The following is a 13,076-nucleotide window of genomic DNA, read 5'->3' as shown; positions in this document are numbered from 1 at the left end:
AGGGCTTTCTGAGTGGGAGACAGAGAAGAAGAGAGGGCGGGTGGGAAGAATTGCATTAGCCTGTCCTATGTTAAAGCCTGGTGTTGTTAAAGGTTTGCATCTGAACCGTCCCCTAAAGGCTCATGTGTTGAAGGATTGCTCCAATGCAGCAATCCATGTTCAGAGGTGGGGACTTGGGGAAGTGATTGGGTCAGGAGAGCTTTAACCCATCAGTGGATTCCATCGAGGAACTAATGTTTGAAGGTCTTATTGGGAGGTGGGGAAACGGCAGGTGGTGAACCCTAGTTGGAGAAAGTAGGTCTCTGGAGGTGTGCCCTGGAAGGGTATTGTCCCTTGCCCTGCTTCTTTCCCCTCTGCTTCCTGGTTGCCATGGAGTGAGTGGCTGTCCTCTGCCATGCTCTTCCACCATGATGTTCTGCCTTTGCCTTGGACCCAGAGCAATGGAACCAGCTGACAGTAGACTAAACCCTCCGAAACCATGAGCCAAAATAAATCTTTCCTCCTTTAAGTTGAACTTCTCGGGTGTTTGTCACAGAGGTGGAAAGCCAACATACCTGTGCTCCTCTGAGCAGTGCACACTCAGTTCATTCCATCTCACACACCTGAATCCTGCTCCTTTCCAAAACACCGTTAGTCACCTTCCGGAAAATAATAACCTTCACATCCATCGTGAGGGTACTGAGGGCCAAGCACCAGACCAAGCTCTTGCCTGCCAACTAAGCACCACTACCCTCTTTCCTTTAAAGAGGTGGAAAGGAGGCACAGAGAGATGAAGCCATGGGCTTCCTCAGTTAGGAAACAGGATATGGCTGAGGGGGGAGTCAAACCTCCACAGCTGTCCCCATCCTCTAAACGGTGGTCTATGCGGCTCCTGTAGTTTGCAAAGCTTCCTTATTCCCTCCCAATTAGGTCTGTCTGTGCTCTTAACCCCACGCTGACTCTTGTCTTTTCAGAACAGGGCCTTTGCTATCACCAGCCTGCCCAAACTCAGGGGACTAAATGGAAAAAATATGGGGAACTCTCCTCTGGGGGATGCAGTCCTGACTAATTACCACTTATCACCTGGAGCGGGCCCAGCTGTGTGGCCCACCTGCGAGAGCTCAGCTTTCCCCTCTGGCTAGCTGCCAGGGCCACCTCCTTGGCCTCACCTCCGTGGAGCCCAGCCAGCTGACAGACAGCCCAGCTCCGGGATGCTTTATCTCCTGCTAACACCCGGCTTCCTCTCCCTCCTCCTCCCTATCTGGGAGTTTCCTTGTGGCTCTAATGAAAAACCTCCTGTCATCTTGAAGAGTTGCCAGTTATTGCTGCTGGGAATAAAATCCAGCCTCTGCTGGGGTCAGGCTCCTGGAAGCTTCTAGCTGGGGAGTGAGGCTCTGCGGTTGGACTAATCCCTTGATGTGAGCAGCTCTCAAGCATAAATAGACATTCCAGGTGGGCTCCTCCCTGGGAGCCGGTAAACAAACAAACAATAGGAGGCTCCAGGCCCCGCCCCCTCCCCACCTGGGCTTTCTCCCTGCCCTGGCCTGGCCTCAGCACACCTGGTTCAAGTGGTTCCTCCACACCCCAGAGATAAGACATAGCTGGCGACTCTCCTGACGTGAACTCTTGGGTCAGTTTGAGATTCTGAGGAGCTGCCAATGGCTTCACCAGATCCTCAGAGATCAGATGAGTGAACTTGAAGATTATCCAAAAATGTAGGTTTCTTGGGTCTACCAGTGGATCCGAATCCCTAGGGCAGAGGCTTGGGAATTTTCACTATTGAACTTGCTTAACTGCCCTTCCTCCCACCCTGCCCAACACACACACACACACACACACCCTGAATCTGGGCAGCGAGGCCCAGGGGAAAGGGTCTCCTGCCTCCACTGCAAACTCTAAGGAGCCCTTCCAAGCCAGACCTTAGCCCTGCTAGCCCACAGGCCTCACAGTGTGCCAGCACATCAATTTCTGTCCCTGTTTCACAGAGAAAGAGGCATGTAGTTCCTCGAGCTCTGAAACCAGTGCATTGGAGGTCTGAAACCAGTGCAATTTCCTTCTCAGACCTTCTTTGGGGGCAAAGGCACCAGAGTGAGACATAAAAACCACTTTCAGAGTCTGACTCTCTGGCCAGAGCCTTGCACGATGAAAGGGGTGTGTGGGGTAGCTCTGTAGCCGGCAGAGTGAGCTGTGACTGTAATTCTGGAACCGGTGGCAGTTGACTGTGAGTGGGGCTCTAATCATTAGCAACCTCTGGAAACAACTGCTTTAGGGAAAATAGGAATACTGTGATTCTCAGTGGGGGTGATTTTGTACCCCCCCCCCACCTCTGGCAATGTCTAGAGACATTTTTGGTTGTCACAACAGTGGGTGCAGGAACTCCTGGCCTCTAGTAGGTAGGCATCCAGGATATTGTGAAATATCTTATCGCATATTGGACATTATAAACACAATGAGCAATTCTGGCCCAGAATGTCAACGGTGCCATTATCAAGAAACCCTGGAATAGATATAACATGCTGCCAAAGACATGAATCCAAATCCACAGATGTCCTTGGCCCTCAAAGGCAGAGTGTTAATTCAGGGTTTTGATTTGGGAATGGAATTTTCTTAGCTTCCATTTGTCATTATTTATCTAAAGGTGTGGATGGACTCAGGGGATGGCAGGGAAAGGCTTACAGGTGGATCGTACAGTCCCCTAAACAAGCCGCCAATAAACACTAAGACCCCATTTAAGCCCTTGATTCCTCCAGAAATTGGTCACTGGTTGAACGGCAGCATTTGGATGAACAAATGTTCAGTTCTGGACGGCCTGATTAGATTTATTCCATACGGATTCCCCAGGTGGTCTCCCGTCTTCACCGAAGAGTTCAAAAAACACACCATTTAGTTGATAAAATTGAATCTCCCACGAGTTAATGGAGTGGAACCAGCCACTGGTGCAGATTGAAGCACAAATGCTCCCGTGAAAGCCAGGCTTGGGGGTGGCCAGATATTTTCCTAACAGTTGATTTGATGCAGCTCAGTGGTTGATGGTGTGTGGAAGCGGAACACCTCCGGAGGATCCAATCCCCTCCTGTTTACGTGGCTGGCTCCTCAAAGGGCACACAGAATTTCTTTCCCCTATAAAGTGAATCTGGGCATTTTACAGCTGGAGAGGGAGCGATTCCATTTGAATTCATCAAGAGGCAGAAGGCAAAGAAGCATGCTGGAGCTTTTAAGGACATTCTTCCCTGATTGACAAGGTCCTGGGGCCACCCCCTGAGAAGTTTTAGCCACAGGACATTTCTTGACATCCTTCAAGAGAGGCCTGTTATCTTAGCTACATTCACATGGAGTCTGCTTCTTTCTTTCTTTCTTTCTTTCTTTCTTTTTTCTAATATGTCAGTTTAAGGAGTAACTACATTCTAACTCTCGAAGTTGAACGCACTTGTTAATTATAAGCCTGTAACATTTCCCCCCTATAAACTATAAGAAGAAAGCAGTAAAATTATTGAGGGAAAACATACCTTTCAGCCACTTTGGACATTTTCAAACAGTGTCTATCAATCTGTGCATTCAAAAATGTTATCTGGGGGAAAGAGAGAACAGAGATGTTGAAGACCAAAAGAGAATTCTTTTCCCCCCAGTTCATTCCACGAGCCAGATCCTCCATTTCCACCAAGAGCTAAATACCTCCTCTGGCAAGACTTCTCCTGCCCTCTGGCTTTGTACGCCTCCAACCAACATCCTAGGATACTTTAGGATTCTCACTCTACAATTTAGCCTAGGGCACGTACTTGCCTGCATGTTATAATTTAAGTCTGGATTCCCAAAAGCTATTCCTAAAACTTAAAGGCAACATATATTCTACAAAGCTTAGGAACAGCACAGAGTTAAGATGTGCACCATAAAAATCTATTTTGCCTGAATTCCAGTGGCCATCCCTCTGCCCACCTTTCACACACGTATTACCCTGTGTGCTTGGCATGTTTGAATCGATCATCAAAGAGCTACATTGCAGATGTCTGTTTCTTCTTCCTGACCTAATAATAAATGTGCCAGGGGAAGATACCCAAAATTTACTCTTTAAACCCATCCCCCTTCAGAGGCTGGTAAAGCATGATACAAAGAGTAAGTCTCAAAGTTGCCTCAGTATTAGTAAATATCAGAAGGGAGTGATGTAATTAAGCATTCTCTGTTGATCTGGGCTTCTTATAATGTTAAGAAGATGACATTAAATTAAATCATGCTCAAATGGCATTGGGATAGGGCTTACTTTATTCTTTTATTTTTAAATATATTTAATGCTGAGGATTTAACTTCAGGGTGCTTTACTACTGAGCTACATCCCAGCCTTTTTTATTTTGTATTTTGAGACAGGGATCTCACTAAGTTGCTCAGGGCCTTGCTAAGTTGCTGAGGCTGGCCTTGAACTTGCAAACCTCCTGCCTCAGCCTCCTAAGTTGCTGGGTTTACAGGTGTGCACCACCACACCCGGCTATTCTTAAGCTTTCCTTCTGAACCACAGCAATAGCATTGGTGGTGCTGAGCTGGTGGGGGTCTCTGGAAGTGCAGTGTACTTTTAAGGGTCCTGGGATATGATCCCCTATCTCCCCCAGCTCCACAGCAGTGGGTGGGAACCCGGACCACAGGGCTCAGCCCCAGCATTGTGACTACTCATTTTGTGCTTCTTTAAGAACTGTTGCTGGAGACTCTTCCAGCTTCTCATGGGTTGTTCACACTGCACTCAAAGGTTCCAGTCTCCCACTGATGGATTCCACAGTGGTTTCCAAGCTCTCCTGGTCTGCAGAGGTGAAGCTTAAAGGGGATTTTAAATCAACCCTGTCCTGTCCTGGGAGGGCAGCTGTGGCGAATCATTCACCTGTTTCCGGATGTCCTCTTTTGTAGTTTTCCTGATTGGCTGACTGGGTATGTGCACAGGACTCTGAGACTGGGACTCTTCCGTCACACCGTACACAGACTAGAAGAAGCAAGAATAAGATCATGTACCTTCAGAGTTTGAGGGGTGGCGAAGGGTCAGTTAGTTTAACCTCTCATCAGATTCTTTCAGGTCCCTCTATGACATCCACACAAAAGTGACAGGCCTCTGCTTGAATTTCTCAAATGATGTGAACTCTGCCTCTTGGGGCATCTCATCTCATTTTTGAGTGACAACTGCTAGGAAATCCTTCCTTTTGTCAAGTTGAAATGGTTTCCTTGCATGTCACTGTTTTTCCAGATATGGCCCATGAGCCATCTGTGAAGAATCACCTGGGGGCACTTGGTAAAGACACATCTCACGGAGCTCCCCCCAGACCTGCTGTGGGTAGGTTGAGGATCTGCACTTTTATCAAATGTCCCAGGTGATTCTGGGGCTAAAGAAAGTTCAAGAGTAACTGCTAAAGGTTATATGCAAAAAAATCCTTTCTAAATTTTCTGCATGGCAGCAGATGACAGGCCCATCTGGTACCAAATTGAGATGCAGCATTTCAGGTTTTCATTTTTAAGTGAAATGGATTTCTGGCCTCAGTTTCTTTGCTTGTCTAAAAGCTATGGCTCTTTTTAAAAGCGGTTCCTAGTGTTGGGAAGAGACTAAAGGCCACCTTTTGTGTTAGGAAAGAAACAAAGCCCTGAAGGACACGCAGGGTGGGGCTGACATCTATAAAATCAAGAAGGGTTCTGATCAGGTGATAAGGTCCATGGGTCCATAAAATTCTAGATATTAGAGTTAGAATTAGGGACTTTAAAGATTAAATGAGAACATTTAAGACAAGGACTAATAATTTAAAGTATAATTCAGTAGGCATTGTTATCTCAGTGACAGACAAAATACATAGCCGATTGATAAGTTGTGTGATTGAAAAGTAGATTGAAAAATTCCACACCTGACCTCATGTGACAGGTTACAGTTAAAACACAGGCCACTAAAAAAAAAAAAAAAATTATATAAAACTACCTTCAAGGCTATGTGTATATGAAACATAAATAAATTTTGTGTTCAGACTTGGGTCCCATTCCCAAGATTTCTCATTATGTATATGCAAACATTCCAAACTCTGAGAAACATAATCCAAAACCAGAAACATTTCTGGTCCCAAGCATTTTGGATAGGAGACACTCAATCTCTGTGTGTGTGGGTGTGCGTGACTTCAGGATGCCCTGGGGAAACCTCAGTCTGGCTTAGCTGCCCTCCTGGGGGCTCCTGACCAGCCTGTTCTTTCCCTAAGGTGGCCCTCCTGGCCTGGTGGCTTATTGACTGGTTTCATTTCCACCCAACTGTGGGCTCTCTGAGAACCTGAAGCCCAGCAGCAAACACGGTACCCAGCACCCACCAGCCACTCAATAGATACTTCTAGAATTTACTAATAGAATGGTTTCAGAAGTTAAGATAGGGCAGATTTCCAAATAGAAAATTATTACGTGGAGAATACCAGAAATGGAAGGGCTATTGGCACCAAGAAGTTTTAATTCAGCTCAACGAGCGAACCTTTTTAACCTTTTGTGGATTCTTCAAACGCCGACATTTTCTGATGTCCATTTCTGTTGTGTTCACACAGCCTGGCTGAGAGAAGAAGATCGTATAAATTATTTAGCCCAAGTAACACCATCAGAACAAACCTCTAGCTTCCCCATTACGTATAATTCATGAAGGTTTTCATTGGGCTATAACGTAGGCTCTTATGTTCCTGTGAGAACGCCTCATTCTGACCTTCTGGTAAGGATGATATGGGGCGGGTATAGTGTACGGTTTCTAAGAGCAAACTTATTATTCAAGTGGCAAGATGGCCAGTTGCTAAAATTTATTTGTAACCTGAATCAGTATTTTCAAGGATTTAACAGATATGGATAGGATGCCAAAGATATCGAGTTGCCCCACGTGCATGAGCCCAGACCAGGTTGAATAAGGTGACATTCTGCCTTCTCACTTCAGGCCTCATACGGTAAACCAGTCTGTTTAGAATTTACGGAGCACCAAGTTTTTTGCATTTCTGGCTTTTTGGTTGGTGGTTTTTCTGTTTACAATGGTTCCCAAGCAGAGTGCTAGAGTGCTGTCAGGTGATCCTAAGTGCAAAATGGCTTGGATATGCCCCAAGGAAAAAATACGAGTTAGATGAGCTTCACTCTGGAATGGGTTATGGCTGTGAGTTCAAAGTTAATGAACCAACCGTTCATGTGTTGGTTCATGTTAAGTAGGGGCATTTTTTACACTGGAACAAACATTCAGCAAATTTACATATTGATCAGTTGACAAAAATGTGACCAGAGGCTCGCAGGAACCCAGAGCTATTCTTCTCTAGAGTGGATGCTTCAGTATTCACTAATTCAGTGTTCACAGATTCCTTATAGAACATCACTACTGTCAACGGCAAGAGCTAGCTGTGTTTGAAAGACAAGAGTTTAGAGTTAAAAGACAATGGAAAATGGAAATTGTTAATTTAGGGGAATGTCAACTTCTGGGGCTCAAAGTTTTCCCGGTAGAATTCTTATCACTCCTCCATTCCATTTCCATATTTTCATGAATGGATATTTTTTTAAAAGGTGGCAACTGACATATTCTGGAATATCTGCTGAGATTTCATAAATGAACGGCCAAACCAATTTTACAAAGCATAGCACTTTTTAAAAGAAAGACACCTGATCACTAGAGACAGTCTTTTCTTTGTAGAGAAGAAAACAGGAAAATGAAAAAATACACACACACACACACACACACACTCATGGAGAACTAAAGTACGGCTTTCTTACCACTGGTCTGTGGACATCCCAAAAGGCACGTTCCTGACTATCCAAAATTTTCCGTTCCGTCTTGTCCTTTTTCCGATCTATCCTGAAAGAGAGGTAGTAAGAGCTTTTTGTCCCCACTGGGACCCTTGCCCCAGTTCTCTGCTCTCATTTCTAGAAGCTAAGCTGCACCCAAGGATGTTGGCACCTATGTGGTCCCTGCTCTCTGCAGGTGTATGGTTCCCTCCAGGAAACCAGGGCTGGATTATAGATTGCCATATAGGTGCAAGAACATGATGGACCCGCGGGAAGAACAAGAATGAAGTTGTCCCCCTAAAGTGTCAAGATCTGGGTTATTGAGAACTGAATTACCCGTTGACACACCCCTTCCCTTTGAAGTGAATACTGACCCCACACATTTATAAGACGGAATAGAACTACGGGTTTGGCAGTGTTCCATCTCAAATCTGAAAGTTTACTTTTAGATTCAGAGCCAGTAGAAATGTCTTGAAAATGCTGCAATTACGTATTTTAAAAGTCACTGAAGCCAACTGGTTTTCTAAAGGCAGATTAATGGCCCTAGCCTGTGACAAGATTTAGAAGGTAAACATAACCAGTCTCAGGTGGGGGAGACAGAAATTGCAAGAGAGAAATTACAGGTGACAAAGACAAGATTATTTATGTTCCAATCAGCAGCCTAGATAAAAGACTTTTTTTTTTTTTTAAGCATGTGTTACTTCACATTATCTAAGTAAAAAGCAACTCGGATTAATTGCCGTGTAACTTCTGGTTCCCGGCTCTCTTGGGAGCACTTTAGTTTACTGGACTGAAATAAACCCGTAATCACCCCATGATTTTTGTGATAATTACTGTGTACTTAAATGGCCCACAATTATAATGCAATCACAGAGTTAATCAAAAAAGTTAATGGAGAAATGCCATATATGTACAAAGTGCCGATGTCGATGTCCCCTCCCTTTATAACATGTGATGCCAATTGATTCTGCAAGAGCAAATTTGTGCTCCTCCCTGCTTCCCAGTGGCTTCTGAGTAACCAGGTTCATTTACCCTGCAGCCCATACAAATCCCTCTGGTTTCCCACCCATTCTCCCAACTTTGATTTCCCCAGACAGTGCTTATTGCAGCTCAACCCCAGGGCCTTGTGCCCACCTCCTTCTGGGACTGCTGGGAGAATTAGGGTAATCAGCAGGAGGCTGGCATCCTGGGCAGGGGACAGGCAGAGACTGCAGAGGGAGGGTGACAGCAATGACCGCATATAGAGTACTGGACCAGCTGACCTTAGGTCATTTCACAACTGTGTCCACAGCTGCGATCCATCCTCACCACGCAGCCCGAGACCCAGCTCTAGGGGATGCGGGACGCCACTCATAGAGCGTGAAAGCCCACGGGGCCTGCTCACATGCAAGTGGCACCCAGAAAAGGGGGACTTGTATTCTCCCCACTCCACATTCCTGCCCCACCCCATCATAGTCACACTCTTCCTATGGACACTGCTGTCAAAAGCAGATCCCACGGGAAAGGACAGGGGAGACCCTCCCACAGCAATGCCAAGTCCCAGAATCACATGGATCTGGTTGATGGTTATGTTTGAGGCCTCGGGGACATTTATTCCTCATTCTTTATATTTCCTTCGAGAGGAAGGAATTTCTACTATATATTCAGGGAGGGAAAAATATGAAAAAAAATCCTTTCAACTTTTTTTTTCTTCTCCTATTATTTTTTTTCTTTTTATGGAGGAAGAATGAGTTTACTTATTGGTGAATTTGAAAGAATAAATTGAGAATGCTCAGACTGATCCCTCTCTGCCCCTGTCTGGGTCAGTCTGTCTGCAGGATATCCCTTCTCTGCATGCAGTAAACTTAGATGGGTCAGCTCAGCTCAGGTCTGGTAAGGAGCCCTACAGATACCTGTTTTTGCCCCGGAAGTACAGATTTAATTTGGACTTGAGGCCACAGATCCAAAGCCACACTTTATCATCTTTCAGTTAATGGACTCCAAATGTTTGACTTCTGTGTCTTATTTTACAATTGATTTTAAACTCCTACCCTTTAGAGAAAAAGAGGAGAGTGGCTACTTGTCTTCTCTAAAATTTCAGCATGTTTTCCTCTGAGAACCAAATCTCCAACCCTACTGATTAGAAACCTTGGACAAATAGCTCTACCTTATAAGCAGAGGTCTACATCTGGGAAGGTCCCCTTGCTTAGGGAGGCATGTGCTTTTGAAACTATTACAGAGCTGCATTGGTTCCAAGGATGAAATGTATCCATCCTGAGCTCACTCTGCACTCACTCTCTACTGTTCTGCCCTCCTGAGATCAAAGAGATGAATGACAGCTGGGAGCCTCCCTTCAGCAATCCCACCTTCACACCGTCTCCTGTTTCAGAGAGTCTTTTTCCCTCTGAGAGGGTCTCTGTTAGGTTCACCTACTTTACTTGCGCCTCTGCTTGCATAAAGATGAATTCCCACTTCCTTGCAAACGCCCTCTGGAGTCTTGCTAGGTTTTCCTAGGGAGAAGCGAAATCGACAAAAAGGCATTAATCATCGTAAGTGAACTCATTGACACCCACGCTTATTACAAGGTGGCCATCCATTTTGGTTACCCCCGATAAAACAACAGGGCCCTGCATTAAGTCCGTTGGACATGAACACAGTTTGACTTTGCACCATGCTCTGCTTGTACAGAGCTGCACTATTAATATTCATTTGTACATCCATTAAGTTTGAAGTCTCTGTGGTTCGCCGGATACCTGTCCTCTTGTGTGTTTTTATAAGAACACAACTCACCTAGCACTTGTTATAAAGGCTGCAGAACGTAATGGTGTGTGGCTGTTGGGAAAGGAATGACAGGGGCTTTGCAACCTGTTGGGTCTCTCCAAGAGCCAAATCAAAGATGGACCTCTCAAGGACAAGCCTGGGAGGTTCACAGGAGAGGAGAACCCGGAGGACTTGGCATGAGCGATTTTTAAAGTTAGGATTCCAAAGTGGACCAAAGTGGGTGTCTCTCTTTGTGATTTTCATAAAAGGAAAGCCCAAAAACAGGAGAAAGGAAGTCATCAAGGGTTGCTTTTAAAAAAAATAATAATAAAGTAGAGAAGTATTTTCTCTAAGTCTGCAGACTTAGCTAGTGGAACATTAGGATTTGGTGAGGAGGGGAGTTTGACAGGGCCCTTAATGATCCTCCTAATTCTGATTAATGCAAGGCCAGAGCCCACATTATGCTATGTATTTTCATAGAGCTCATGCCAACACTAATTGATTACCCTCATTAGTGGATTATTAATATAAAGGGAGCTTCAACTGAAGAGCATCACACATGAACTCACAGCTATTACCAAAGCTTGGTGTGCAAGTACATCTAAAAATCTGTCCTTTTGACTTTTCACTGTTTCTAGGAAGCCAAGCTGGTGATGACTTAGTGTCAATCAGTTAAGGAGAGTTATATGAATGATGATAAAGTCACACCATGGAATACTAGGCAGCCATTAAAAATGATACTGTAGATTAGTATTACTGGTATGGAAAGTCTCCCCAGAAAGCATCATATAGGACTGGGAGAGAAGTACCAGAGAGTAATGTTTTTGGCATAATTCTAAATTTTTTTTTGTAAAGAAAAAAATGTATGCATAGAAAAATTGTGGTGGTGGGAAGTCACAGGTAACATAGGTTATTATCTCTCCTTTTTTTACTGTTTGAATTTTTGTTTTCTACAAAGGGAATATAACCAGAAAATTTTAATAAAATGACTGCATTTTGAAAACAAAATGCTTTGTTTGTTCAGAACCTACCTCCACCTGAAAAAAAATCATGCCATATTCTTTACAAATGCCAGAGCAGAATACTACAGTGCAAGAGAAGAGAAAACCAAGTAAAACACACCCAGAGATGGTGCAGTTATACTTCTAACCGTGGGGTACATGGGAAGAGAATCAGGAGGGAGGGGCTACTTCCCTCGCAGTCTGGATCTTTCCTACAGGTTGTGTCAGGGAAGCCATGGTGTCGGGTTCAAGTTTCTTGCCTGGTTACATAAAGAGTAAAACAGCCTTGGGAAGAAGGGTCATGTGGCTTCTAGGGCATCAGGGAAGACAGCGGCAGGAATGACCTCCCAGAACACTCAGAGCCACCAGGCCAGATTTGCTTGGGAAGGTCCCATTGAATGTCCCCTCATAGGATCTGATAGGCAGACTTAGCCAGGTCCCAAGCCTTGGACGACCTCTTGTGCTCTCTCCTCCCATTCACAGGTCCAGATGCCAGAGAGATCAAAGAGGGCTGGGAGCCCTCGGCAGGTCCCCTCTCCACTGGCACACACGTATTTGCTTTGGGGAGTGAGGGTTTGGTGGCTTGGAAAGCTGGGGCATAGGTTCCCAAGAGAGGCAAGGCCCAGCGGGGGACCTCATCATCCTCTGGGAAGACTGAGACAGTGCAACTGGAAGGTGAGAGGGTCTGAAGATGTTGTTAATGCCGGACCTTCCAAGGAAGGATTGTCCTCTGCCCTTAATGTTGCCTCTCCTCCCACGGTGGCTGGCCCCTCAGTCTTCTTGTGGCTCAGCAACACCTCTGCTGGAGATTATGGAGGGACTGGGAAGTGGAAGGTTCACAATTTTGCCAATTTTCCCGATTTTCTGCACTGCATATAGAGTTCGGTTTTGGGGGAAAGACTGCCACTTTTTCTTGCAGAATAGCATTTCATTGTATGGACACATCATCCTACTTTAGCCATGCACCTGTTAGAACACATTGGGTTGTTTTCAGTTTTTAGTTACCACATATAACTGGTGTGGATCTTAGTGTATAGGGTTTTGTGTGAACATAAGTTCTGATTTATCTCAGGTATGTACGTAGCAATGAGATTACTTGGCTATATGGTAAGTGTATGTTTATAAGAAACTGCAAAACCATTTTCCAGAGTGGCTGTACCATTTTGCCACCTCACCAGCAATACAGGATGGTTCCAGCTGTTCTGCATGCTCACCACCACTTAGTAGTCTCAGTATTTTTTTTTAAATATTTTTTTTTAGTTGTAGATGGACCCGATACCTTTATTTAATTAATTTATTTTTATGTGGTCCTGAAGATCGAACCCAGTGCCTCACACATGCGAGGCGAGTGCTCTACCGCTGAGCCCCAGCCCCAGCCCATCAGTATTTTTTATTCAAGTCGTTCTGACAGGTGGGTGGTGGAGTCTCACCAGGGAGTCCATCTGTTTCACAAATGGCTACTGGCATCGGGTATTTTTCAATGTGCCTCCTCACCATCTTTTTTGTTGAGAGCCACAGCCAAAGGGGCCCCAGCAAACTTCCAGCTGCCAGCAAACTTCCAGCTGCCGGCTGATGATTGGCTCACAGCGGCCCCAGCAACATCTAGCTGATTGGCTCCTC

General features: G+C 45.2%; 1 protein-coding gene across 6 annotated transcripts in view; it reads right to left on the bottom strand.

Annotated features, from left to right (window-relative positions):
• Rgs6 (regulator of G protein signaling 6) overlaps nucleotides 1-13,076 on the bottom strand; it is a 579,659-nt gene that overhangs the window by 71,272 nt on the left and 495,311 nt on the right. For all 6 annotated transcript variants that reach the window (XM_048798913.1, XM_048798911.1, XM_048798916.1 and 3 more), the window contains exons 8-12: nucleotides 10,129-10,205; nucleotides 7,705-7,786; nucleotides 6,446-6,520; nucleotides 4,841-4,939; nucleotides 3,486-3,547 (exon numbers count right to left, since the gene is read on the bottom strand). In XM_048798913.1, coding sequence (XP_048654870.1) covers nucleotides 3,486-3,547; nucleotides 4,841-4,939; nucleotides 6,446-6,520; nucleotides 7,705-7,786; nucleotides 10,129-10,205 — 395 coding nt within the window. The remainder of the gene's footprint in view (nucleotides 1-3,485; nucleotides 3,548-4,840; nucleotides 4,940-6,445; nucleotides 6,521-7,704; nucleotides 7,787-10,128; nucleotides 10,206-13,076) is intronic.

This window comes from Marmota marmota, unplaced genomic scaffold, assembly GCF_001458135.2.
Source record: "Marmota marmota marmota unplaced genomic scaffold, marMar, whole genome shotgun sequence".
NCBI classification, from domain to species: Eukaryota; Metazoa; Chordata; class Mammalia; order Rodentia; family Sciuridae; genus Marmota; species Marmota marmota.
This window is presented reverse-complemented; position numbering and strand designations above follow the sequence as displayed.